The following is a 25944-nucleotide window of genomic DNA, read 5'->3' as shown; positions in this document are numbered from 1 at the left end:
GTAACCCTATGCTCAGCCCAACTGAAATCAATCCTTCCCACCTTCAAACGAAACTCCACTGAGTATTTAGTGCTAAAATAATCCTAAAGCTGGAAGGATGTTTCATGTGGGATTTTAAGAACAGAGTTTAGAAACAAAACTCTGATTAGAGTTGATCCATTTTATAGCTTAAACCCTGCCCTTTCACTCCTACAGAGAGAGGAAGGAGAACTCTATAAGAAAGCCAGAGAATTTTTCCACAGCAGTAATTGTTTATGGCCATAATTCTGGAAAAGCACAGAATGTGAACATTCAAGCTGCCCTTTTACCTGCCTTATCCTAATTCATTTAGTTTAGTAGAGCTAATTTGGTGTTAAAGACCTCACCAGATCTACTGCCATATTTTGGCCAAGGACTCTAGTAACTCTAATCTATTCAGCTAAGAAAAACAGAATTATCACAGACTTTTCCTTGCAAATTCTGCACTGTGGATATGTACGTGCTCACAAGGATTCACAAGCAACATACTGTGGCTTTTCTATTGTCTACTGCAATATCTGAGACCAGCATGTGATTTGATACATGCATATATATATATTTTGTAATTATTTTAGCCACACCTGAGAAGTTGAATATGAAATGACAGACTCATCCTGCATATCTTGTGTGGGCACATGTATCTGTTTAACAGCCTCATACAACAAGTGTTAATAGTTTCAGTATGAATTGCCCAGTTTAGAAATCACAGAACTGGAGCTGCTACACATGTGGAGAACAATATTAAGAGTGCATGTTTTGGTTCAGCACAATTGATAAGCTGATATTCAGTTCAAAGAGACTTTTATCTTGGCAATTTAGAATATTGAAAAGGTTATGTATGTTCATGAGAAAGGCACAGCTGTGTGGTCCCAAACTGCAGCATCTGCAAGGCTGTTCAAGCAAGCTGCAGCTCACTCCCACACACACTCAGATAGCTTTGGGTGCCTTCTACATGTGCTACATGCACTGTAAAGGCTTTTGGGAAAATCTTTGTTACTTTGAAACATCCAATTTTCACCTAACCTTGCAGCATCTCTTTATAAATGTAAAGCTTCGAAATAACTTGGGTCATTTTGCTGTAACCAGGGCTATAAAAAGGATCTTCTGCAGAACTTTTTCTAAAAGACTGCTGATTCTGTGAAGATGAGAATAAAACTCTGTTCTGAGAATGAAACTCAGCAGCCTGGATCTTAGCTGGTGGCTTAGTGCCTAAATCTCCTGCTGAAGATCTGGTTCAGCTCTTTTGGGTGCAAACAAGCCCTTATGACACTAACAGCAGAACTCCCTCTGTCTCCAAAGAAGACAATTTCTCTTTACAATTTTTCAGCTGAGTATCTGTTTCCACTTTTTTGGGAATGTCTAAGCCTGTGGCTTAAGGTTTCCTAATGTCAGACATCGTTACCAACTACCCAGATATCCAATGTCCCAAATCTTATCACCAAACATCAAATCCTTTCTTCAGCATTAAGAAATTGCGTGAGAGCACACAGACATCTGAGTGACCCAGGATGTGCAGAGCAGCAGAGGAATGGCAATGCAGATTTGTGGAATCACCGAGTGTCTCCCACTGTGACTCCTTCAGCAGTGGGTCTCTCAGGGTGGCTCACCTTCAGCCCAAAGTCTGGGAGAAGGATCTAGGCTGGTTTAAGGTATTAGTAGGTCTTAAAGAACTTCAAAGCATAGTAATTAAAATTAGGCTAAATAATGCCAAGTGCAAAGAGGATTAAAGGAAATACTACTACTTGAGACTTTGTCAAAAGTCAGAGATATCAGAGGTCTTTGAAAGGCAACAAAAGTTGGACAACTGATTGTACTTCTAAGGAACATGGAATTTAAGATTTATACATCCTGACTTCATCCTCTCAAGTTTATAACAATTAGATTTACAAGTACTCACCTATGGGTTTTTTTCTGAACAACTGTATTGCCTCACTTTTTTTTTTTAATTAATTCACTTACTGTAGTATTGAAACACCTTTATCAGCTTTAAATTCCTTAATTCTCTGAGGCAAGTATCTTCAATTTTCTTAGTCCCCAGATCATCCCCTGGCCTTAACAAGCTGCAGGGGCATCCCTTCACAACGTGGCTCAGTAGTGACCCACCAAATCCCAAACCAGACTGACCAGTTACATCTGGCACAGGAAGATTCCAAGAAAAAGAGAAGGCACAGGCCGCTCACACAAGGTACAAGAGGAGAAGAGGGAGGCACCGAGGTGAAGGACAATTCTGCTCCTTGTCTGAGACTTGAGCCATGCAAGACTCCACTGCAGAAGCCTCCATGGCACACATCAAGTTGATTTAAGGGAAGATGAAGTAAAAAAAAGACAGTTATAAACAATGATGAATCCTGATTTACAACATCTCAAACTGCAACAGAAATTGCATCATTAGCCAACAACAGAATGCTTTAAAGATTTGTGAATTTTCTTCTTGTGTTTGTACTTATTATTCCACTCTAGATATCTTTATCACGGAGGCTTAAACAAAATCAGGTCATGGCAATGTGTGACGCTGCTGGTAATCCATACCATGAGTAATCTCCCTGTGCTGCCAGAGCACAGATAAGTGTTCAGTAGGCTTTGCCCAATTGATTTAAAGTTGGGTCACGCACACAAGGTGTCTGCCTGCCTGTTCATAAATCTTTGACAAGTCTGGCTGGCTGGTGTGTTGTGCCTGACATATGAACTGTGCAAAATACAGTTCACAGGGTTTTATTACAGCAGTACCTTTAATATCTCTACCACAGGTATTTTACACCTCATAGACAGTGTCACTAATGCAGCTCTCCAGTCAGTAATGCAGCTCTCCAGTCCCAGCATATCACTTCTGTTCAACCCAAAAGCTCTTCCAGCTCTCATTCCACTGTTGCCAACTATATTCTCCATATTACAAGCCTGCCTGATGGGGATTTCCTTTCCAGAGGTAGAAAGGACCTAAGCTCAGGTTTAACATCAGTGCAGCATGGCACATCTTCACCTGAAGATTTTTCACCTAGAAATCCCCCAGACAGATCAATGGTGGGAGAAGGAAGCCCATCAGTGTGCTCAATCCCTTTCCTGACTCTCCATCAGCTTAGCTAGTAAAATCTTCCTACTGGGAGCATCTCTCACTGTAAGCAGAAAGGAAAATACCCCCACTCTTAGGTGGGAGTACTGGTTGCCTCTTGAAAATTAGTTATCATTAGCAGTCCACTGTTTATGTTTTGATAGTGGCCTTGACATAATTAGAAATAAATGAAGGTTTGAGAGCTCCTGTTTGTTCTTCCTCTGAATTCAATGCAGGCTGTGACACAAGCTGGAAAATGAAAGCAGCACCCTGGGAATACTAAGGAGTTGTCTGGATACAGAAGTCACACTGCTGTAAATCTAACTCAACCCAGTCAGAGCAAATCTCTTTTCAGGGGTTGCCTCACATACAGTGATTTATAACTTTCTTCTTGCAGTAAATTTTTGCACTCATACTTCAAAGCATAAGTCAAAAGAAGCAATTCTAACTAAATCAGTGGAAAAAAACCCTACTTTTGACTCCATTGATAAAACTTGGACACAGACCTGTGTTAACATGGATTAGATGTGACTCAAGAAGTTCACAGCTTCTGGCAACCATTAAAACATCCAAGGCTGTACCATTTCATACGCTTGGTATTATCCGCTGTATGCAGCTTGTCAAGAGCCATATTTTATTTTTAAGGAGTCTTGAAAGATAGTAAGCTGCTCTTTTGGGGAGTCACAATACTCTTTTGCCTTAACACAAAGTACCAGACAAACCAGTAACCAGACAAGCTGCAAGATCTTCCTTCTCCTCTGGGACCTTCTGTTCCATCAAAAGGGGCAAAGACTTCCTCAGCTCTTTTTTTATTCAAATTTTAGACAAAAGGCAAGAGTGCAACAGCAGAACCCTGCAGACTATATAATCACAATGAACTCACATGACACCAATACACAGTCACAACACCACTCCAAAAATCAAGGGCAAACAGAAGCAGAGAGATAAATGAACCCAAAGGGTTTTCAGTGTAAACGCGGTGGATATTTAACAGTGGTGTTTGCCCTGCAATCCCTGGGTGCAATATGACCCAGCAGGGGCCCAGTGTGGGATCCTTCTGGAGATCTACACTGCAGACCCACACATCACAGCAGTTCTGAACCAGCAGGACTTGGTTAGGCAGCACACAAACACTTGTTCAGTTGGCATTCTTACCTCTGCAGCCAAGTAGTTTCCAGTTGCCAAATGCTTAAATCTAAACAAGCTATTCCACTGTCCTGCCCCTCCCCGGCAAGGGTCATGGTGGACAACCTAAAAGAAGAATTTAGATTTTAATCATGCTCCTCAAGATCATACTTCAGATCACTGACATTTCCTGCACCTCGCTCCAAATAAAAATATGCAAACTACACCATTACAGCCTGCCAAAGAGGAATTCTGTGCTTACACAAAGCTCACCATAGATAACAACTACTTACATTTACTTTTTGCCAAGTGCCAGGAAATACTCCTTTTATTATTTTCCATGCCTTCATTAATCTATTCCCTGAAAACATGATGAGCCAAATTTTGCTTTTTAGTGACATGGTGTGAATCTGCAGCTCAAGAAAGTAAGGAGAGCTGTTCTACACTACTAGGCACTACTTAAAAGCAAAATTCAAACCATCTTACATTATTTTATCAATTATACCAGCTCTATTTTTGACAATACTAGGGGTTTCTGAAAATTTTCATTCAAGTGATATATCCTCATATCATCTAAAATACCCCAGGTTATTTTTTTTATCCCTTGACTGAGCTGTAGGTCACTTGTTTTCTTCAAATCTAGCAGTGTCTGTCTCTTCTAAGGAGGAATCTCCAACAACTACAAGTGCACTACACTCTATTCCAGACAATCCCTACCCAGATAAAAGTCAACCATTTTTCTGAAGAGTCTGTTCTAAATGCACAAAGTTTGTTCATCACACAAGAACTTTTGGGTATAGGAGTTACATTATTGTAAAAGCAAGGATTTGAGACCTACCAATTTCCAATGTTTCTCAGTCAAACAAAAATAGGTTTGCTAGTTCTCTTCTCAAAATCACCCCCCATTCACAACACCACCTTTATTCAGGTTAACTTTAAACAAATGTTGATGTGCTGTATGATGCTTGGGAGATTTCCTGTAAGCCATGGATTTCCATTTTCTATACTGCACATGAAGTGAAACGTAAACATGCAAAAGTCAGGATAGATCAGTGTCCTTTGATTGGCTTTGATAAAATCACACCATTTACGTCAAGTCTGAATTTGAAATTCGACTCTTCCTCATTTTAGTGCAGGTAAATTTAGTAAGAAAGCCTCCTCTCTCCACACACACAGAGCAATAAAGCAGCTCTCCAGGGTTCATCCTACACAAACCACTTCATGAAATATTAATAGTTACAGGGAGGTGTGTGATGATATCAGGAGCCTACGAATGACTCATGTTGTGGTGAAGATTTTTTACTGAACCCTTGCCTTCAGGTCCTAAAATATTTATAAAAAGAAGAAAAAAATACCTCTATTTCCCACAGTGCTTTAGAACTTGTTGCAGACGTGGCTGACTGACGTAAAGTAGTGCGGAGGAAAATGTGTTGTTTCTTCTCATATTCATCACAGGTCAGAAACTTCTCTTGCTCTGCATGAAACAGCCTCACAACATCTCCCTAAAGAAATATGAAAAAGAAGCACTGTTAAGTGGTAGGCAAAGCCACCAGACTCATTTTCCATTTGTAACAGCTCCCGTGATGCCAGCAGAGCTGATGGGAAGAAAACGCTTCTGAGTTTCCTGTTGCTGGAAAAGGTACCAAGTGAAGAGCATTCAGTCTGCAAATCAAATGGGATAATTCATCCCTGTAGGAGACTCATGGCCTTTTGGGAAAGCAGAACTTGTTTCATAGCATCACAATGAACAGCAGGCAACAATTAACCTAAAGGTGATTTTTAATTCTAGTTAACTTTACTAACTTGATTTTTTTTTTTCATTTATAATCCCTCTTATTATTTAGGGAAAGTGAAGAGATTTATCTAACATTATATTATCTCATCTCTTCTACTCTGCAATCAACATCAACACCCCTCTCTATTTCTTTGGCTGGAAAAATTTTGGTTTCCTCCTGCCTCTCCCCAACACTTGAAACACTATCCCTAAATGGGTCTACACAAATATACCCTTTTCCCTTTCAAATTCTTCCTCAAGAAGTGCTGGTACCTTGATACTTACTGAAAAATAGCCAGTTGATAATGATTTATTAAGGTACATGTGAGGACAAATTAAACTTATAAAATGAAAATGTAAATTATCTCAGAGATTAATCTACAGGCACGAAACTGTGCAATACCTCAGCATGTAAAGCTACATTGTCTTATTACAGCTATTGTCATCTATAAGCTTGTAATACCACTTTGAACATCTCCATAAAGTCCTTCTTTCTTCTTTTATTCACCAGGTAATATTTCCCTACAGTCAAATATAGTAAGACTTTTTGGATTCAGAAAACAATTTAAAAATCATACTTACTCCTTTCAGTACATCATCTCGGTAACTACTGAATTTCATGAACAAAGCTATTTTCCAGCTTGTGTTACAGTTGACAGCATTTACCTTTAGAAAACAAAACCAACAAAACAACAACAACAAAAAAAAAAAAACACAATTATAGTATTAGGGGATGTTACTTTATTTTTGAGACATTCCAGTCCTCTGAAGAACCACACCACATCTAGGATGGCAGGGGACATGGCTTAGCTACATATCTGTACAGTTTCTAACACGGGTCCTGAAGCTCTCAAGTGTTAATGATGGTGATATTGGAGAAGACTGAGTGGGCAAAATGCTGCTCTGTTTGCTGACAGCTCACCAAGAACACCCTAAAGGGATGCTGAACGAGTACTTACTCTCACACCAGTCAGAGTTTGAGATACTCAAGCAAACCTCACAGAGTTTTCAGTGCCAGGCATCACTGCACTGAGAATATTTCATCTTGGGTTTTTGAGGCTAAGCTGGAACCGGTGTTTAATGCTGGCTTTGAGCTCATGGTGGGTTCTGGTTACCAGTAAAGAACAACATATCACAGAATCACAGAACAGCCTGGGTTGGAAGGGGTGTTAAAGATCACCCAGTGCCACCCCCTGCCATGGGCAGGGACACCTTCCACTATCCCAGCTTGCTCAGAGCCCTGTCCAACCTGGCCTTGGACACTGCCAGGGATGGGGCAGCCACAGCTTCTCTGGGCAACCTGTGCCAGGGCCTCACCACCCTCACAGGGAACCATTTCTGCCTCATATCCAACCTAAACCTGCTCTCTGTCAGTGTGAAGCCATTCCCCCTTGTCCTGTCACTCCAGGCCCTTGTCAAGAGTCTCTCTCCATCTTTCCTGTGGGCTCCCTTCAGGCACTGCAAGGCCACAATGAGATCACCCCAAAACCTTCTCTTCTCCAAGCTGAACAATCCCAATTCTCTCAGCCTTTCTATAACACATCTCAGATCAGCAGTTACCCCTCCTGCCCCCCTGAACTCACCTCTTTGCAGCCAGGGTTATCTAGAAGCTCAATGTTGCTGGCATGCAGAGGCTGTCCTGCATTGACTGGCATGAGAACAACTTTATCTCCCACCACAACCTGGAAGTCAGAAATAAAATGTCATTTAGACCTATGTAGTTATCCAATAAAATGAAGTAATGTAGCATATTTAGAAAATGACTCAAATGCATGCTTTGAGAATGGCACTCAGTGAATTTATATGCAGACAATTCACACAGCAGCTCTGTTCACCTACAATCATTTGGGTTCGAGATTTCCCTCTAATGAATCCTCACATTCCCAATAAGCATGTCCTCTGGTTCAGCAGAAACTCCACACCATGAAATAGATATGAATCAACGAATTCCAGGAGCAGCTCAGTTCATCTGAAAGTTACATTAAGTTCTCTTTATCCCAGAGAAAGCTTAGAAAGTAAACACGAGCCCCCAGCTCTGGGGACCATCTGCTGGCAAATGTCCTGACAGGCTCAGGAGTTCTGTGATTCAGACTGCTTGACTGCAATCTAGAAAGGAACAGAAATCACTGGAAATTCAGAGAGAGGTGAACACACTCCATCCCCTCTGCTGTTGCTCCCTAAATGGTGTTTGAGCTCAGCACAGGCAGCAGGTACATCAGCTGAGAGACCTTCTCTCTACAAGAGGAATTCCTGGCTTGCTCCCTGCAAGCAAATTCCTATGCCCTTGCAATTCTTTGCAATATACAAAACAATACACAAAATTTTTTTAACCTAAAAACTGCTTGAGACATGCATATGGAGAATTCAATTCATGCCTTGAAGAGGTAAAAAATAAATAATAAAAAAATATCAATCCACATAGATTGGCTGGCACTGGGTCCTGATTTGCTTACATCGTTCACAGCAATTTTAAGCACACAAAGACACAAAGACAAGTGGCTATATGTGATTTTTTTACTATATGAAATGCTGCACAAGCCATGCTTTCTTTTGGAAGACAAATAAACAAAAACACTTTCTGCATTGATCAGCACATTTCCTATGAAAAAGCTGAGCCCAGTTCAGCCTTGTGCAACTTCAATGCAGTTGAATTCGGCCTACTCATCGCAGAGGTGAAAAGGAAGGTTTGCCTGTTCTTTACCAACACAGCTAAACTAAACAGTAGCATAAGACAGCATCACCATGCTCAGATCACTCACAGAAATCCTACTTGATCCAAGTCAGGGGAACAAGTTCACTGACAGAACCAAAATAATGACAAGATGCCTGTAAGACATATTTCTTATGCAATACATTCCTGCATGCCATGCTTCACACAGACATTACTTACAGCCTGTTTTAAGAAGTTATGACCAGACAACTCATTAACCAAAATACCACCAGGTTTGCATCCTGCAAAGTGGAATCAGGACTTCAAAATTGTTGCATGTACACCAGGACTATCACAACTTAATTAGCAAGAGAGCACATCATTAAGCATCTTATTTAAAAAGGAAAAAAAACCACTAACATGGCAGATAACTGCAATGCAATCCACAGAGCACCAATCCTGCTATCAGGGCATATTTTGATGTTCAGCCCATCTGGAACCAGCTCTAGCCTTATTCAGTCCTATCTTCCATTGAAGAGCAGCTTCAAAATAACAAAGACTTAATAAAAGTCTGCAGAAAATATTGCAGTTATGCCAATTACTGTAAATTTTCAGTCATATTATTTCATTACTGTCATTGATTTGCAAAATTAATCAGTTGCTAATGAAGCTAAGCTAACCTTTCTTTCAGAAAACTAAGTTCTAAAATATTTCACAAGGCTAAAAAACTGTGATCACTTACCAGAAGAGTCACACACATGACTTCCTGTATCAGATTCCCAGATTCCTTTCCTCTTAGGACATGTGGCATATTTAGCTCTACCTTGTCTGCATTACCTGACACAGTAGCAGCCATCCAAGCAATAATTCAATACTCACTTCTATTGTTTAAAAGACTTTATAAAACATGTTTTCTTAGGGAATTTCCTCATTATAGCACAGATATATAGTTTAAAAAAAATAACAACGAAGTTTCTCAGCAGAGTAAGGACCTGATATACCAAGCCAGCTCCATGAATTGAAAGATTTCCATGTCTAGGAGTAACTGAAAGGGAAGGAGTGGGTACAAGGCTGGAGTGTCTCTCAATCTGTGAGAGGAAAATGAGGATTTCCCCCATCACTTGCTACTCCTGTCCTCTGTGAAACAGTTGCCTGGTATGTGTATCTGTTAAAGAGGTAGAAATGTACAAAAGCACTTGTGAGAAAGCTACCAGAGGACTAATCTTTATCGCTGGAAATTTGCAAAGAAAATTGTCAAATCCGTTTTGGCCTAGTAAAAACAAGAAACAACTTCCCTTTGTAAATTCCCTCTGTAAATTACAATGGCAAGTTGCCAGCTCTGATAAATTACAATGGCAAGTTCCCAGCTCTGAAAGGCAACCTGGTAACAGAAAATGAGCAGCAGGCCATTCCAAAGGAACTTAATCCACTGAGTTAGGAATAAACCTAGGCCAGTTTGCCACAGGGACCTCATGGCTCAGAGATTGTCAGATAAATCCCCACAGGGAATGGACTGGGAAAGGGGTCTGTGGAATGAGGTGTTACAGCCATCACTGCAATGATCTGCAATCATTTTAGATCAGCAAATCTGCTTCCAAAACCTTATGTGCACACAACAGTGGAAAATGGAATCAAAATCTCTCTAGTACTGAGGATGACTTTGAAGGCCTAGGATCGTTCTGCTGCTCTCAGCTGTAAGGGCTCACAGTGGCTTTGCAGGTGACAGGCAGGAATCCCAGGTCCTCCCTCTGGAGAGCATGACACGTATGTATTTTCCAGGCATGAGAAATTAAAAGATGCTGAACTGATGTTATTCAAAGAAATTAAGCCAAAACAGTAAGTCACCCTTTTTTCTCTCCAAAGAAGGAAAATAAATACCAGGCTAATGTTTGAGCCACGTTTGTTTACCCTAGCTGAAAAGCCATGCAGAGGCCCCCCCGAGGGCTATATTTGCTGTATTTCTCTGCAACAGGCTTTGGGAAAAAGAAGGATTTTCACATAGCCTTTTGATCACTACGTGGAGCAGGGAAAGACTGTGACTTTAGGGATATTTGACCAGGAGCTGGGAATGCAATCTTTCTCCTCTCCACAACAGATTGCAAAAGGAGTTGCAAGCAACCACACTCATCATCCTGGAGAGTATCCCAAGAGCTGGGTAACCACAAAATTAATGAGAGAAAATACATGAAAAGAGAGGCATTCCCTTCTACAATCCTGAGAAGGCTTTCACTGATTATGCACAGGGGAAAGCAGCCAAACATTCCCAGCCAGGTCTACAATATAAAACCACACAAGTTCATCATCGTGTGGCCTTCCCAGAGGCAGATCTGAACTCTCCACAGAGGGCACTTAACCAAGCCACAGAACGAAGAAGGGAGTTGTGATCTCACGGCACAGCTCTCAGATCTGCAGCAAAGAGCTCTCCTGTGCATTCTTCCTCTCATCAATATGCAAGACTCCTGCTGAAACCTACCCAGAAAAAACTTTCCAGACTATCCAACTCAGCTCCAATCATAGATACTATTTTCACGTCAGGAGGGAATACAGATTTAAGGAAACCCGATGTATTTCCTAGAGACATTCTCTACTGACCTCTTGAAAAAAATGTTGCCCACACAATTGAAAAAAACTAAAACCTTTTAAAAAAATAGAGTCTAGCATAAACTATGATTTCTTGTCAGCTTTGTAAATCTGCCCACAACAGGTAGACTTAGCAAAGATGCCCCAACAGAGAGGCTCAGTTGAATGTGGCGACACATCAGATTCCAGACCATACAATTTAGTAACACTTTCCAGTTACATTTGAAAGGCAATAGTCCCAATCACTCTTCTAATTTCTTCTTTCCTGAACTTAATTCATTGTGAAATAGGCCTGCAGCAAAGAAATTATGTGTCCTGGAAATCTTCTGCCTCCTCCTTCTTAACACATTCAGTAGTTCTACTTACATTGTCCCCTTCACTCCTCAGTTTCCAGAATGGCTGGATATAAAACCAGGAGCCCTCATTCCCTGCAGCATCCAGGGACACCCGCATAGCGTTCTTCTCTAGCAGAGCTGGCAATCTCTTGTTGACTGTGAGGTACTTGTTGCTTTTTATGTGTAGTAGCTGGGGACAAAGAACAATTTCCAAAAAATTAGTCCAGCTTTCAGTTGCTTTTTCTCCCTCCAGTCAAAAGAGGAGGCACAGGCTTTCACCCTGCAGAGATTTTCTATAATAAATAGAAATACAAAATGAAACTAGAAGGCAGTTATCAAAGTATGCTACTGTTTAGGAAAACAGATGCTCTATCTCAGATTGAGAGAAATGTGTCAGGGATCAATTTTACAGCAGGGCAAGGGTCCACTGAAGTGTTCCCTTTAGGAATTACATCCATTACAGAAAAGTTGTACTGCACTTAAGAATTTAGCTCCTGTCTCATTTATATGTCATGAAATACAGATTACTTCAGTGATTTAAAAGGAGCTGCACAGCACTTCTATAGAATGGTTTTGAAATAAGTCTTGAAAATAAAAGACACATTTATGTTCAGATTCTAAACTGCAGCACCAAGAAATACACATAGAATTTTTATTATGACATATTACTTAAACAGGAATATGCAGCACTTCTGGTAGGCTTTGAAACAGACAGAAAAGCACAATATTGTAAACTTTACCAAGTTCTGTTTACCTGACCCTTGACAATCCAGATTACAGCAGGTAGTTAGTTTCATTTTCACTGTAACCTTGAAATGAAACAACTGTTTCCTTTCCAACACTGAGAAGGCAAATGGATTTCAATAGGTTTACCTGGATGACGTTGCTGTATTTTACAATTTCACCCAACAGCTTTCTGTTCTCACTTTCATTCTGCTTTTGTTCCAGTTCTGCTGCATGCTGCAAGAGAATGATTATTTCTTTAAACTCTACAAAAGAAGTACCTGAAACACAGTGTTTTTAAATCCTGCAACCTACAAGCGTTCCTGTACTGAAAATATTAGCACCCAAATCCTGACGCTGATTCTGATTTTTTTATTACCCAAAACAGAGACTCTGTCACAATTTATGGGTCATACCCGAGATGGATGCTATTTTAAAAATTTTCAAGCCCAAAAAGTAATTCCAGGTGCTTTATTTCATCCTGGAGAGGATAAAAAAGGGCCTATGATTAGCTTCTCACTGTCACCACTCCTTTTACTTGTTGGGGTTTAATTGTATATAAACACATGGACTTTATAACAAAACAAAAACAGTAGGTCACACATGGCAACATCAAGATTAAACACAATAGTCTGGGTCAAACACAGATGCAGAGCAAACTCTCAGCTCCTAGCACTAATTGCTGTGTAACTCTGGCTACACACCATGTGCCTTTCCTGCTGTTTTTAACTGGAAGCACTGGTGGCCTCTCCACTGCCCACATAACTGTCATCCAGGTTTGACAGGACCTTGCTTTCTCTTAGTTTAATGCATTCAGTTATACCATCAGGCCAGCTGTTTTTCAGAGATGGAGGAGTTGCTCCATACACACTGTATTTGAAGCAAAATACAGTCTGCAAAAGGGTTCACAAAAGAATCACCTAGACTAAAGGCAAGGACAAACACAATTCTGAGGAATTTCCTGGCTAAAGCATTGAGGACATCTCTTTGTCCACTCTTCTACCTAATTCCTGGTAAGGATTTCCAGCATTATTTAAACTAGGGCTCTGTCCTGATTTTAAAAACTCCATTTTTACTTCATAAAACTTCTGAAAGCACTATCTTGCTTACAGCAAAGGCAATACCCCCAGCCCAAAGCGAGATAAACACCAGACCAGGGGCTATAAATGCCAGTCAGGAGGTAGGAGAGCTAAGGAGAATTATAGAGTTGCTATGGTGGCATAATAATACCCATCACAGTGGTTCCCAAGGCACTTGTTATTATTCTTTCTGGTGCTATTGTAATTCTACAGCCTGCAGATTGAGATAAGATTACAAATACAGATGTCTCTTACTTGAAGTTTCTTCAGCAGCGCTGCTTCAGTATGGTTTCCTTGTTTGGCTTGCTTGGCTTTCCAGTACTGCTTCTGGGCTGAATATCTGTTCATAGGACACACCTTGAAAAGGCAGTCTGGGGAAAGATTGAAAGAAATACTCCTAAGTCATGTTGAACGACATTTCCTTCATTTGTAAGTATGCTTTGGTTAGGTTTTCTTGTCCAGGAATGTCCAGATATCAGTGTTTAAACATAGCCACCAAGTCAGCTTGGTGGCAATGATACCACAAACAGGGTGGCACAACATTAGAGTTGAACCTAAAGCCTTTAAAGCCCCACACATTCCCACTTTGTGCAGCCTCTGCAAGAGCCCCAGGCTGTGATCCCGCCATATCTGCCTGCTGCTTTATTAGCACCCCAACAGCACAGATGCACTGTTTGAAGGCATGTGAAACCTTGGAAGAACAGTCCTGCTATCTGTATGCCACACACCTGGCTTGGCCAACTCCTCCTGGCACTGCTGAATCCAAGGATGGCAGGGGCATTCAGCTGCCAGCCAGCCAGAAGGTTCACACAGAGTTTGGGTCTCCACGTGCCTTCACTGAGTTGTTTCTACTGTTGGGGTTTTTTAATCAAAGTGACACAAGCTGAACATCACCACTGTCCAACACACCAGGAAAAAAGCAGGTGAGGAGAGAGGAGCCACCTGAGCAAGGTGGCTGTGCAAATGAGAGAAGAGGACGAGAAGGAGGAGGAGAAGAAGGAGGAGACTGCAGCCAATGCTGAGTTGCTGAGTAAGAAATGAGGAGCAGCAAAGCAAAGAGAATCTCAACACACCAACCCTCATCCCATCCCCACCACCTCCCCATGTGGAGAGAGGGGGCTGCAGATCAAGAAAAGGGAGAGATGTCTGGAATGAAGGCAAAGGGTACTTCCCTAAATGTTTGTCCAATTACTCATCTTTATTTTCCAATACCGTAATCAATAATTGAAAGTTAATGTTAATTGGGAATTTTGTGAAATTCCCTGACTCAAGAGTTTTTGGTTGGTTTTTTTTTTTGTCCAGTGGCAGTCCTATAAACTGGAAACAGAGGCTTGTGATTCATCCAAAGCCAATTACTTTTAGAATTATAAACAACACCTAGTCTTGCACGGTCACAATCATCAGCTGCTCTGAAAGCAGCAAGACTTGACAGAGATTTCACATAGCAAATGTTGGTAATTGTTCTTTCACACACCATGTGTATTAACAGGCAAGAAGAGGGAAGAGTTCTGCTGTGGGAGTTGTAAGGACACCCAGGACTGCCTGGGTGTTGTAGGGTGAAACTCTTCCCCAACATGGGCTGCAGTCTGTGGATGTCAAAGGAAGGTTTGTCCCAAACTATGAGCCCTCCAGATTTCACTGACACAGATGGCCAAGCCCTAGCTGAGGACTGACCCAGCCCTTATTCAAGCAGCAAAGCTTGTTCATACAAAATTGCTCCAGTGGCAGAACTTTCCTTGGCACTGACCCAAAGTGCTCACGGATTTGCCCCTTCCTCGCAGCCCTGAGTTGCTGTTCCAAGGAAAAAGTCCTACAAATCCTTATCAAAGCAAACCCAGCCACTCTGCAAAGGTGTTTGCTTTCATTTCACATTTATAATGGGAATTATATCACACAACCGAGAATACATAATTCCCACGTAATTTTTACAATATCCTGGAAACTAAGAAGGTGAAAAAAAAAACCCCAAAGTGCTGTGTACCATTAACTCATATTGTATATTATAGGATATTTTACCTGAAGTATCAGGATTTCGGCTCATAAGACAAAGAGTCTGCTAGTATTTTCTGTCACAATCTATAATTAACATGCCTTCTCAGAAGGCTTCATGAAACATTTATTTCTCTGAAGTAACAATACATTCTTTTTATAGGACCAGTCTTCATTTCTGTTACTCCCCACATATCCTGCTACTTTGAGTAAACACAGTGCTTCCCATCCTCCTGCGGAGTCTCAGAGCACGGTGCTACCACTCTGCAGAGGACCTTTTTCAAACCAGTATTACTTCAGTTATATTTCCCTCAATTTATAGACTTAAAAAAAAAATCATATTATTTGTTCCCAGACAAGGTTTTTTCCTGTTTTATTTTACTTTTTAGGATTCCAGATACATTGAAACCAGGTCATGTCATAGTTTTTCGCTAGGTTGGTTTTTTCCATTTATTTTATTAGAGTAACAAAACTATGTAAATGCAAGCTTCATGATCCTAAACATTGTGAGGGGGTGGAACGGTGCCTGCCCTAGAGATGCTACAGTTCAAATAAACAGGAAAAAAAGAGAAACTGAGGCATAAGATTATAAAGCAAATTTCCACCACACAGCAGATCAAAAAGGCATTCCCTCCTGGAGGTCAGTCTAGCAACCCACTCACGAGACAGAACGTCTCTTCTGACTTCTCCAGACATTCCCAGATAGTCCTTGTTCCCAATCCATTACTTTATGAAGTTTCACATAAATGCTTCTCCTCCTGAGGACTAATTAAGGAGGCAATATCAAAGGTAAGCAAATAGCACCTTCACTCAGGAAGTCTGAAAAGGAAAATAACTCCTATTATGCCCTTTCAATGTTTCTTGATATTGGATAAAGATGGTTTAGAACAATATTTGTCAGATGCTTTCTCTCCTTGCCCTCTCTTGGGGTTTTTTTTAAGTGTTAGAAATTCAACTCTGGGCCATCATGGAAGATTTCTTTGGTCTACAGAACTAGAGAAATTATCACATTGCTTTACTAAAACCAGAGAAATGGGTGAGTGGAAGTGACAGGGCTATAAAATCACAGTGTGTACAAATCTACTTGTTTTGGGAAAAAAAATAGACAGGTAAAAAAGAACTAATGTGAAAATGAAAAGGGAAAAATGTGAGGGAGCAAGGAGTGGGGCAATGAAGAGTCCTAGGCAGGACAACAAAAAAAAGCTATCAGGAGTCCAAGAAGCAAATTAAAGCAATTATGGAACTGAGAGAAACAAGAAGAAAATAAAAGGATAAACCAAAATGTAGAAGGCAAGTAAAAAGAAAAATGGCAGATGGAAGAGGAAAGGGTGGGAGAAGGAAAGGAGAGAGTGCAGAGGAAGGTAATGGAAGGGAAAGAAGACAAAAGAACAATATCAGACAAACCTTAGATCAGACTAAAACCTTTAAGGCAAAGGGAGGATATTTAGGAATTCAAGCATCACTTTCACTGAGAAGCCTCAAGAAAAGAAAGGAATACAAGTTAAAAGTAAGGAAGTTTAGACCAGTTTAGGTCATTTTACATTTAAAATAGGAGAGAGATTCATGCTCCTTTTCCAGAGTTGCTAAATCTGACCAACAAGCAGGTCTTATCTGTGCTGTTGTACACCTTGGAAGCTGAAAGTGTTTCCTACTGGAGATAGGAGCATCAAGCTGAAGTGTTTTTAGGGTCACAGACTAAGGAAACCTGCAGTTCTGTGGCTCATGATGCAACTTTTCTTCAGAGGTGCACGACTCCTGGCACACACTGTTCTTCCCAATCTCTGTGAACCCAGCCCTGCAGCACAGTAACCATTTCCACCACAACACTCAGTGCCTTGGATCTCACCAGCTTCAACTGGAATTAAGACAAGATGCACCTGGTTTGATCAGTCCCTTCAATTCAACTGCAATACAGTAAAAGAGTAGTGGGGTTTTTTCACCAGGCTTCGGGAAACACGTGTGGGACCAAATTCTGCCCTCCTCTGCACTGATGCAAATCTGGATGTGCACCCTGGTGGACACAGAGCCACACCAGGTTCATCCCAGTGTGACTGGGGGAGGAATGGGGAGCACAGCTTCTTCATATGGACACAAAATGAGAAGCAACCACATCTTTCTTCACTTAACAACACTCCGTGCTGCAGGACGTTCTGAAACAACGAAAATAGCAACCACCCACTCAAAAAAAAAAAGAAAGTAAACACGTAACAAAACCGAAACTGCTATTTTGAGCCTCTTTACACAGGCTTCCAGTTCAGGCCAACAGCTCAATACCTTAATTTGATCTCTGAGTGAACCCTGTAGGGGAGATACAAGCAGTTCAGAAACACAATCTTTCTTTTTGTCCCTCCCACTGGGGAAAGGGTTGATAAAATATTGCCAAAAAAGAGCAGACACAGTCCTCTGTGATATTAATTTTCAGAGTCAGTCCTTGAAATCTAAACATCTTGTTAGAAACATGTTTTTCTCATACTTCTTTGACTCCCAGGTCATGCTCTAACCTCAAATCAACGCCAGTTCAGCTATCAGTGATAAAAACATTGTAAACCATACAGACAGCAGTTCCTATTACTGAAGAGGCCCTGCTCATCCTGCTCTTAGATGCTATTTTCAGTTGCTTATGTCTAATCATTCAATTAATCATTCATGCCTAAGTCTTCCTTTCATGTCAAGAACCTACTTAAAGCAGCTTTTTTTTGGTTTGTTAACTTTGCTGCTTTAACTGAAAGCTATTCCCCAGAAGATTCTTGGGGAGAAAAATATGGATTTTGCTTACACTTCTTGGTTATAAAAACAACATTTAGCAACTCTTTTGCCTCAAGACTCTGAACCGAGCTAAGAAATTTAGCAAAGTATGGCAGAGATGTGGTTTTGGCTGCCCTCATGGTAGAGGCACCTCCGTGGTACAAGGCACTAAACATCAACTAGACAGCAAGTTTCTGCTGGGCTCTCAGCAAAGCTCCTGCTGTTCCCACACTTAGAATTTGACTTGAAGGAGACAACATCCAAATGATGGATTTATCTTTCCTGCAGCCATCTTCCTGAACACACATTGATTATGGATACTTGAAGGAGCAGGAAAATGATATTCAATGCAGCCCCTAACACTATAGCCATGATGCTATAGAAGGGTGGGTTGCATAAATTAATGTGACAAAACTTACTTTTCACTAATTTAGTTTCTCCTACAGCTGTTAGAGATCTTATAGCACCTTTCAGTACCTAAAGGGGACTTACAAGAAAGCTGGATGGAAAATGACTTTTTAAAAGGGTCTGGAGTGACAGGAAAAGGGGGAATGGCTTCAAGCTGACAGAGAGTGAGTTTAGATTGGATAGCAGGAAGAAATTGTTCCCTGTGAGGGTGGGGAGGCCCTGGTACAGGTTGCCCAGAGAAGCTGTGGCTGCCCCATCCCTGGCAGTGTCCAAGGCCAGGCTGGATGGGGCTCTGAGCAAGCTGGGATGGTAGAAGGGGACTGGAATGAGATGGGCTTTAAGGTCCCTTCCAATCCAAATCATTCTGTGCTGCAGCTCATCCAAATTTGCATGCTACCACCATAGCAGCAGTCCCAAAATTAAGTCAGCTATGGGTGCACTATAAAGTAGAGAGAGCTAAGGAGTGACTGCAAGAAAGGCTGCCAAGGGAGCTAAGAGGCAGCAGGGAGGAGGAGGAGAGTAGCTACTAAAAAGTTTTGGGGCGGGGATGGAGAGGGAGAAGAGGGAATCCCCTAAAAGAGGAGGATCTGAGTTAGAGGAAAGGAAAGGAAAGGTTTGATGCTGTGGAGAAGAGGGAGCAGAGGCAACTGGAGATAAAGGGATGTGTTAAGCAAGCAACAGACAGAGGTTACAATAAGGGACAGAGCCAAAACTGTCCACAACTAATGGAAACCATTCGCCTATGGAAGCTGGGATGTAGCTCAGGATACAGCCCTTGCTTTCCGCAGCAGCAGAAAACAGCTGTGCATTTATCAGTGTCCCAGCCCCCTCTGACATCTGCTCCACATGTGCTGCCACCTCTGATGGCAAACCATTAGTGCTGGGAGTTCATTCAGCTTCCACCCTGCATCTAAGTGCCCAAATCATCAACACAGAAACCTACCAACTTTTTCTTTCTTTGCCTTTTGAAGTTAGAAATGAACAACACAGAGCTGCAAGAAAAGAACTCTAATGTACTGAGGTTATAAAATCAGGCCCTCAAACACTAGACAGTGAAAAAATTATGGTTGTCTTTCTAAGATCCTTAATTGTAGGCATTTGGGTGTACTCTGCAGTTACCCTACCACAAATCTTTCCCAGTGACCTTGGTCTCATCTAGAAACCGGGATATGCTCAACTTTAGAAACACTTCGGGGTAGCCCAGTGACAGAAATATTGTCAGACAGACAGACAGCCCCACCTGAAATTCTGTGCAACCTGGAAACTGTGAACTACACATGTACTTGCAGGCAGTGAGAGGGTGAAATCACAGTCAAGTAGCCTGAAAGCCACACTGGATGCTACCCCCAGCTCTGCTTTAAAGCTATGCAGTCACACAAGTGACTGAAATTTATTACTGTTAGTTTCTAAGTATTCACCCTCACTTTCTCAGTTTCCAGTATCTGCCAGTGTGCTGAATGCTCACAGCTGGAACTGGAACCAACTGCTGATGTTTCCTGAATATATAATGGAAAAAAGTCTAGAATTCTCTGGGAAAGCAGAACTTCACTCTCCCAATGTTTTAAATGCTTTATTTTTTGCAATAGTAGCGTATACATAAACACTGGAAATAAAATACTAAGGTTAAGCACAACGGTGCAACCCCTCAAAATCATAGAATGGTTTGGTTTGGAAGGGGCCTTAAAGATCATTGAAAATAGAAACAAACAGCCATGAAACACATTTCCCTTGCCCTAAATCAGGCAAGTGATACTTTCTTTGTCTCAGAACCAGTATGAAACCAAGCCTTTTTAAGCCAAAAGAGGCCTGGATCAGGCTAGTAAGGCCCTGTTCTGGCACAGTTAGGAGTACTTTTTTAGCACTCAAGAAGTAAAAACTACATGTTGTCAGTGCACTGTTATTTTTTTCCAATAAGCAAAACAGCAGAATTATCCAAATCTACAAGGTCAAGTTGAAAAAAATCAGATACAGTTTTAAGCAAAAGCAAAACCAAAAGCTGACAAAATATCTGGGGGTACTCCTTAAAAAGGCATCTCACCTTGAAAAAAAAATAAACAATCCATCAACTCAAGTAGCTTTGGACCTCACAAGTTTCTTTCCCATCTACAGTAAGAGCAGGGCTGGAGCAAAGAGTTTGTCACACGGCAGGGGATCGGTGTTCAATGTACAGAACAGAGCAAGCAACTCTTGGACCACAGGAGAATCAGTCCTTTTCTCCATACTTTCCACCTGCCTCTCGTGCCTTTGCAAATTTTGTATTCAGTTCTCAAAATCTGCCATTCATGTTCCAGTCTGAAACTTTGTCCCTGTGTCCACAAACCCTCTGGAAAGTTACATGACAGAAGTGCCCAAGGAGTCAGAACTGCATCATTAAAGAGATCATCATTGATCATTAAAACCGCATCAGTTAGTCATTAAAGAGAAATGATCCCCAGTTACTGACCTCGGAACTTCTTTGGAGGATTAGCAAGGTCACCCGCCTCAGGCTGGACCACACACCGGTCATCCACTAACCTAGAAAAACAAAAGTTATCACACTCACTAAAACATGCCATCAGTGGATATAAATGCAGAGACACACCTGCCACACCAGCAATACAGAAGCTTCCACATTTCTCCAACATAATACAAAAAATACCTTAGAAACTCTGTTATTCAGCTACTAAGCATAACCAAGAAAAGTCTACATTTTCCTTCCAGAGAGAGGATTTCCTCTACTGCACCAAATTATGGCCTGTGTTTCAGATCCCATTTCCTTTAAATCCAGTTAAAATCCGTTTTGTTACACCACATACATTGATGTTACATGTAAAATTTATGTTTTCCTTCATTAGAGACATTAACCCTCAATCAGAAACAGTTTGTTTCTCTGCAGCTGTCAGATTTTCTTCTTCACCATTTCCAATCTTTTTCCTCTGAGGAGGCATGTGGAATTAAGGTTCAGCTCTGATCAAAACGCCCAAGACCACATTTTCCTGTGCTAAAATGAATAAGCATTTCTTTAATCCACAGCAGAAAATCTAGATGACAAATCTAATATATTTCTTGCAATATTTTAGAAGTAAATAAACAATGAAATTGAAAAGTATGAATTGTTAAACTTATCTCAGAACTTCCTAAACATAAATTCAGCTCCCTTTCAGGAAGCATCCTGTAAATAATTTGCCCATTTCAAACAATTATTCAGGAAAATCATGTTTTAAGGACACACCACTGCCCTGTCACTTCACAGCAACACTCTTAGCAGTATTTTTGTTGGAAATTGCCAGAAAAAGCACAAATTGGCTTCAGCCAAGTAACACAATAGATAGTGAAGGCTTTGACTCCAGCCACGAGCGCAGCAAAGCCGATCCCCCAGCACACCCATGAATTTTCTACCTCTAGCAAGATGACAAAGAGTCCACTGTGGCTGCAGCTCCCTGAAGCAAAAATGACAAAGAATTTTGGAAGTCAGCAGTTCCAATCTCATAACAGACCTAGATGCAAACATGAGGTGTCAATGAGGAAGGGGAATTGAAGAAACAGCTTCAGGAGCAAACAAGGGACCTTAGGGAATTGTGTTTCTTCACAGTCTAGGTTAGGCCAGGCTTAACAAGAACAGAGTGAGGTTTGGAAAGCAGGACTTAGGAAGAGTCTTGCAGGCATCCTGCGCTCTGTCCATGTTCTAATAGGCCAAAGCTTCCTATAAACAGCACATAAAGCCTGGAGTCACAGAGAGCTGACTGGAAAGAACTACCTTAACAGAAGCTGTGCCAAAGGATTTTAATGCCAAGGAGTACTTCTCACTCTCAACAAAATCCCTCAAAGGTTTTTAAGGAGGAACCCATAAGGTTTGACCTTAAGCACTGTCAAGATGAAGGCATATTGAAAAGCTAACCATAACTCACAAGGAACCTCCTGTGTCCCTTGGTGACAACTTGTGCACCCTCGTGACAACCTCAACTGTGGGTGAAACACAACTTTCAGCATGGTACGTCACTGTAGCAAAAGCCAGATAGAAAACAAGGTGTTGGTGCTGAGAAAAACAAATGAGATCCTGCACACTCTCTGAGCCAGCCAGCTGCAGCACTCAAACACACTGGCCTTGCAAAGAACAGACATTAAACAATTAATACCAATCACCGGCCATTGAGCATTCTCTAAAGGCACAAAGATAAGGACCATAAATGAGTTCTGCAGCCATCAGGAACCAAAGACATCAGAGAACACAAAGGAAAAAGGAGCTGGTGCTGCTCCTATCCTATGGACACAGAATCAGAGCACAGAAAGGTTGATTGACATGTGGCAGGGCAGTGGCATGACAGGACAGGAACATCATCTCCTGAGCCCTTGCTCAGCACCTCACCTTCTCACACCTTTGTTTCTTATAACACAGGACAAAAATCTGAGGAAAGTACTGTTTTGTTTATTTAGCAGTTATTAAATTAACATTTTAATTCCCAGAATTGCCACATAATGCCATTCATTCTGTATTCCAGCTGCATGACCTTCAGAGAGCCTAACAGCTCCTTGTTTACTCTGGAGGTGCTTGTAGGGAGTGCTGAGGGAGAGCTGAGCTGCCGTAGGGAGAGCTGAGCTGCACATTGCACATGATGCAAGACTTCAGCCCGATCTGTGGATGAGAACAAAAGAGGCTCTTCAAACACAGACCACTTCCTCTGATACACAATTCAAAATATTCAAATCCCACTTTTATAGCAAGCCAAAAGCAGCTGCTGGTTTGCTACTGACACCTGCGAGGTGGCTGCGCTAAACAACCAGCAATTCAAGACCTTTGTAACCTGCAAACAAATCCATTTGAGATGTGTGAAACCAAACAACAGGCTTGGCTGCAAAAGGTCCTGGGCGCCTGCAGTGACTGTCAGACCACACCACAGCAGGTTTTAAGATCACTTGCTTGTAGGTTTGAATAGGAAGCCAAAGTGCACCAGACCAGGCTTTTCAGATAAAGGCAGAATTTATTGTATTATATTTATTGTATTATACCATAAAACGTGCAAGCTATGTCAACACTGATCCAAATTACAGTGACAATACTTAAGCCACTTCACCATGGTGTTGGGGTCCCTCCCCTGCCGTGTAGCCCTGGGAGAGGGGCCCTGAGGGCACAGACACGGGGTTCCCTGTCCCTGCTCAGCCTCGTTCCCATTGGTTGGTTTGTGTTCCCTGCGCGGGAGAAGGACCCTTGGTCCCGTGACTGGGACAGTTCCTCGGCAGAGCTCCGGCCATGCGGCTGGAGAAATAAACATCTCTGAAACAGCTAGCAAGAATCTGTCTGTCCATATATATTTCCTTTCCACGGGACTCCTGGTTTGAGATATGCGTGTTGCAGGATCCCCACTGAAACAAATGGTGGAGATTTGTGAGCAGAACGATCCCCGATCCCTAAGCGACTGATTTGTGTGAGTAAACCCTGGAAACTTTGGATTCCTCTTCTTGGTTTTGCTTTGCTATTCCATATCTGAACTATGGAGGAACCGTGGGAAGACTCTTGGCTCTCAGAGCCGCATATGGACATTTATCTTAAACTTAAAATGATTCTTGAACAACGATTTGTAAATTTTAGCTTGATTCAAGCTCAAAAAGAACTGAAACACTTCCTGGCATGGTTGTTTAAGAACTTTTTCTATGTTTCTTGGGATTTAATTCTTACCAAGGGCTTTTGGAAAACCGTTTGGACACAGTTAATACTGGAGTCAAAATATATGCCGATGGAAGAATATTTTCGTGAATATTATTTAGTTACTGAGACTGTTGAGCAATGTCAGCTGTGTCCTGGTGAAGGGAAGCCTGGCGCAGGGACCGTGCGGCCCAGGCCACGTGCACCGAGCGCTCTGAGAGCAGCAGCGAGGCAGTTCCCGCGCGCGGGCGGAGCCACGCGAGCCGCAGTGTCGGCGGCGGAGCGGGGAGCGGCGGGACCCGGCGGTGCCTGCCCGGTCCTGTGCAGTGCGTGGTGGAGCGAGCCCCGTGAACGCCCGACTGAGAGGGGCGGCGCGCGGGCGGCGGCTGGCGGCGATGGCGGTGGAACGGAGCCGCGCCCAGCCGAGACGCGCGCTGGAGCAGGGCGCGGGGGAGTCATCGCTCGGGGGCCCGGCCGAGATGTGGGTGCAGCGCCCGGCATCGGCAGCGAAGCTGCGACCAGAGGAGGCGACGCACGGAGAACTGAGCGGCGTGGCCCGGCCCGGCCCGCGCAGCCCCGAACGCGACCCCGGGAAGAGCGCGCAGGCACCAGCAGCCCCGAGAATTCCAACACGGGAGCGACCGAAGGAGAGAGCAAAGACGCAGCGAGACAGAAAACAGCAGCCACTCGAAAAAAGGAAAAGATCATAGCAACTAAGACCTTAGGGATAGTAAAATGGTATAATGTTAAGCAAAATTATGGTTTTATAACAAGGTGTGACAACCAGCAAGACATATTCGTGCATAGAACTGCTATTAAAAAGAATAACCCTGAAAAATGCATCCCAAGCTTGGGAGATGGAGAGGTGGTGGAATTTAATATTGTACTAGGGAGAAAAGGGTTACAAGCATCGCAGGTCACTGGGCCTGATGGTGTTCCTGTAAAAGGCAGTATATATGCAAAAAATCGTAGTCATGTTAGACAGTATCTCCATTGTAAGCCCCCCCTACAGTTTCCCTTTCCTAATCCCACCTTTCCCTTTTACCCTATGTCCTATTACCCCCAGTGTATTCCCAATCCGTTTTTTCATCCATGGTTTCCCTCACAAAACCATGCTTTTGCCAATTGTTTCCCCAAAAATCCCTTTCCAATGCCGAGTGGGGGATGAAAAGGGGGAGGGAAGAAGTTAAACCCTCTCCTGCCTCAGTTTCCCCACAAAGCATGCTCAGAGAATTCTGTCTCCCTTCTGTCAGCCCTAAGATGTTCCAGAGAATCTGTTTGGACATTTAAAGACTCAGGAGGGTGGCTTGTTTTGTTTTGAAACTGTTCTTGTTATGTTTATCCAGTTGTTTTCATTCTCCTTTTATTAAAATAAAACGGGTGAGGTGTTGGGGTCCCTCCCCTGCCGTGTAGCCCTGGGAGAGGGGCCCTGAGGGCACAGACACGGGGTTCCCTGTCCCTGCTCAGCCTCGTTCCCATTGGTTGGTTTGTGTTCCCTGCGCGGGAGAAGGACCCTTGGTCCCGTGACTGGGACAGTTCCTCGGCAGAGCTCCGGCCATGCGGCTGGAGAAATAAACATCTCTGAAACAGCTAGCAAGAATCTGTCTGTCCATATATATTTCCTTTCCACGGGACTCCTGGTTTGAGATATGCGTGTTGCAGGATCCCCACTGCAACACCATGGTACTATCAGAGAAGCTTTGACAAACTTCTAGGGGTTTAATTCCTCAGCTGGACTGCAGACAATACTGCTTTGTGCTCTCCTGCTGTCATTCAGTACCTGGCACATACAACACAATTGCATTTCAGTTTTCCATACATAAATGACAAAGGAGACCCCTGCACATGTATG

The 25944-nt window shown here is 42.3% G+C and overlaps 1 protein-coding gene across 5 annotated transcripts in view; it reads right to left on the bottom strand.

The window, feature by feature from the left end:
* Nucleotides 1-25944, bottom strand: part of ITPR2 (inositol 1,4,5-trisphosphate receptor type 2) — a 247831-nt gene that overhangs the window by 195310 nt on the left and 26577 nt on the right. For 4 of the 5 annotated variants that reach the window (XM_048300591.1, XM_048300592.1, XM_048300593.1 and 1 more), the window contains exons 2-9: nucleotides 20916-20986; nucleotides 13586-13701; nucleotides 12402-12488; nucleotides 11560-11718; nucleotides 7547-7645; nucleotides 6546-6629; nucleotides 5545-5691; nucleotides 4220-4315 (exon numbers count right to left, since the gene is read on the bottom strand). In XM_048300591.1, coding sequence (XP_048156548.1) covers nucleotides 4220-4315; nucleotides 5545-5691; nucleotides 6546-6629; nucleotides 7547-7645; nucleotides 11560-11718; nucleotides 12402-12488; nucleotides 13586-13701; nucleotides 20916-20986 — 859 coding nt within the window. Of the gene's footprint in view, nucleotides 1-4219; nucleotides 4316-5544; nucleotides 5692-6545; nucleotides 6630-7546; nucleotides 7646-8853; nucleotides 8910-11559; nucleotides 11719-12401; nucleotides 12489-13585; nucleotides 13702-20915; nucleotides 20987-25944 lie in introns of those variants that run through there. The other variant, XM_048300595.1, reaches the window with a different exon arrangement.

Source organism: Corvus hawaiiensis, chromosome 4, assembly GCF_020740725.1.
Source record: "Corvus hawaiiensis isolate bCorHaw1 chromosome 4, bCorHaw1.pri.cur, whole genome shotgun sequence".
Lineage (NCBI taxonomy): Eukaryota > Metazoa > Chordata > Aves > Passeriformes > Corvidae > Corvus > Corvus hawaiiensis.
The sequence above is the reverse complement of the archived record's forward strand: the minus strand, read 5'-3'. Positions and strand labels throughout refer to the sequence as shown.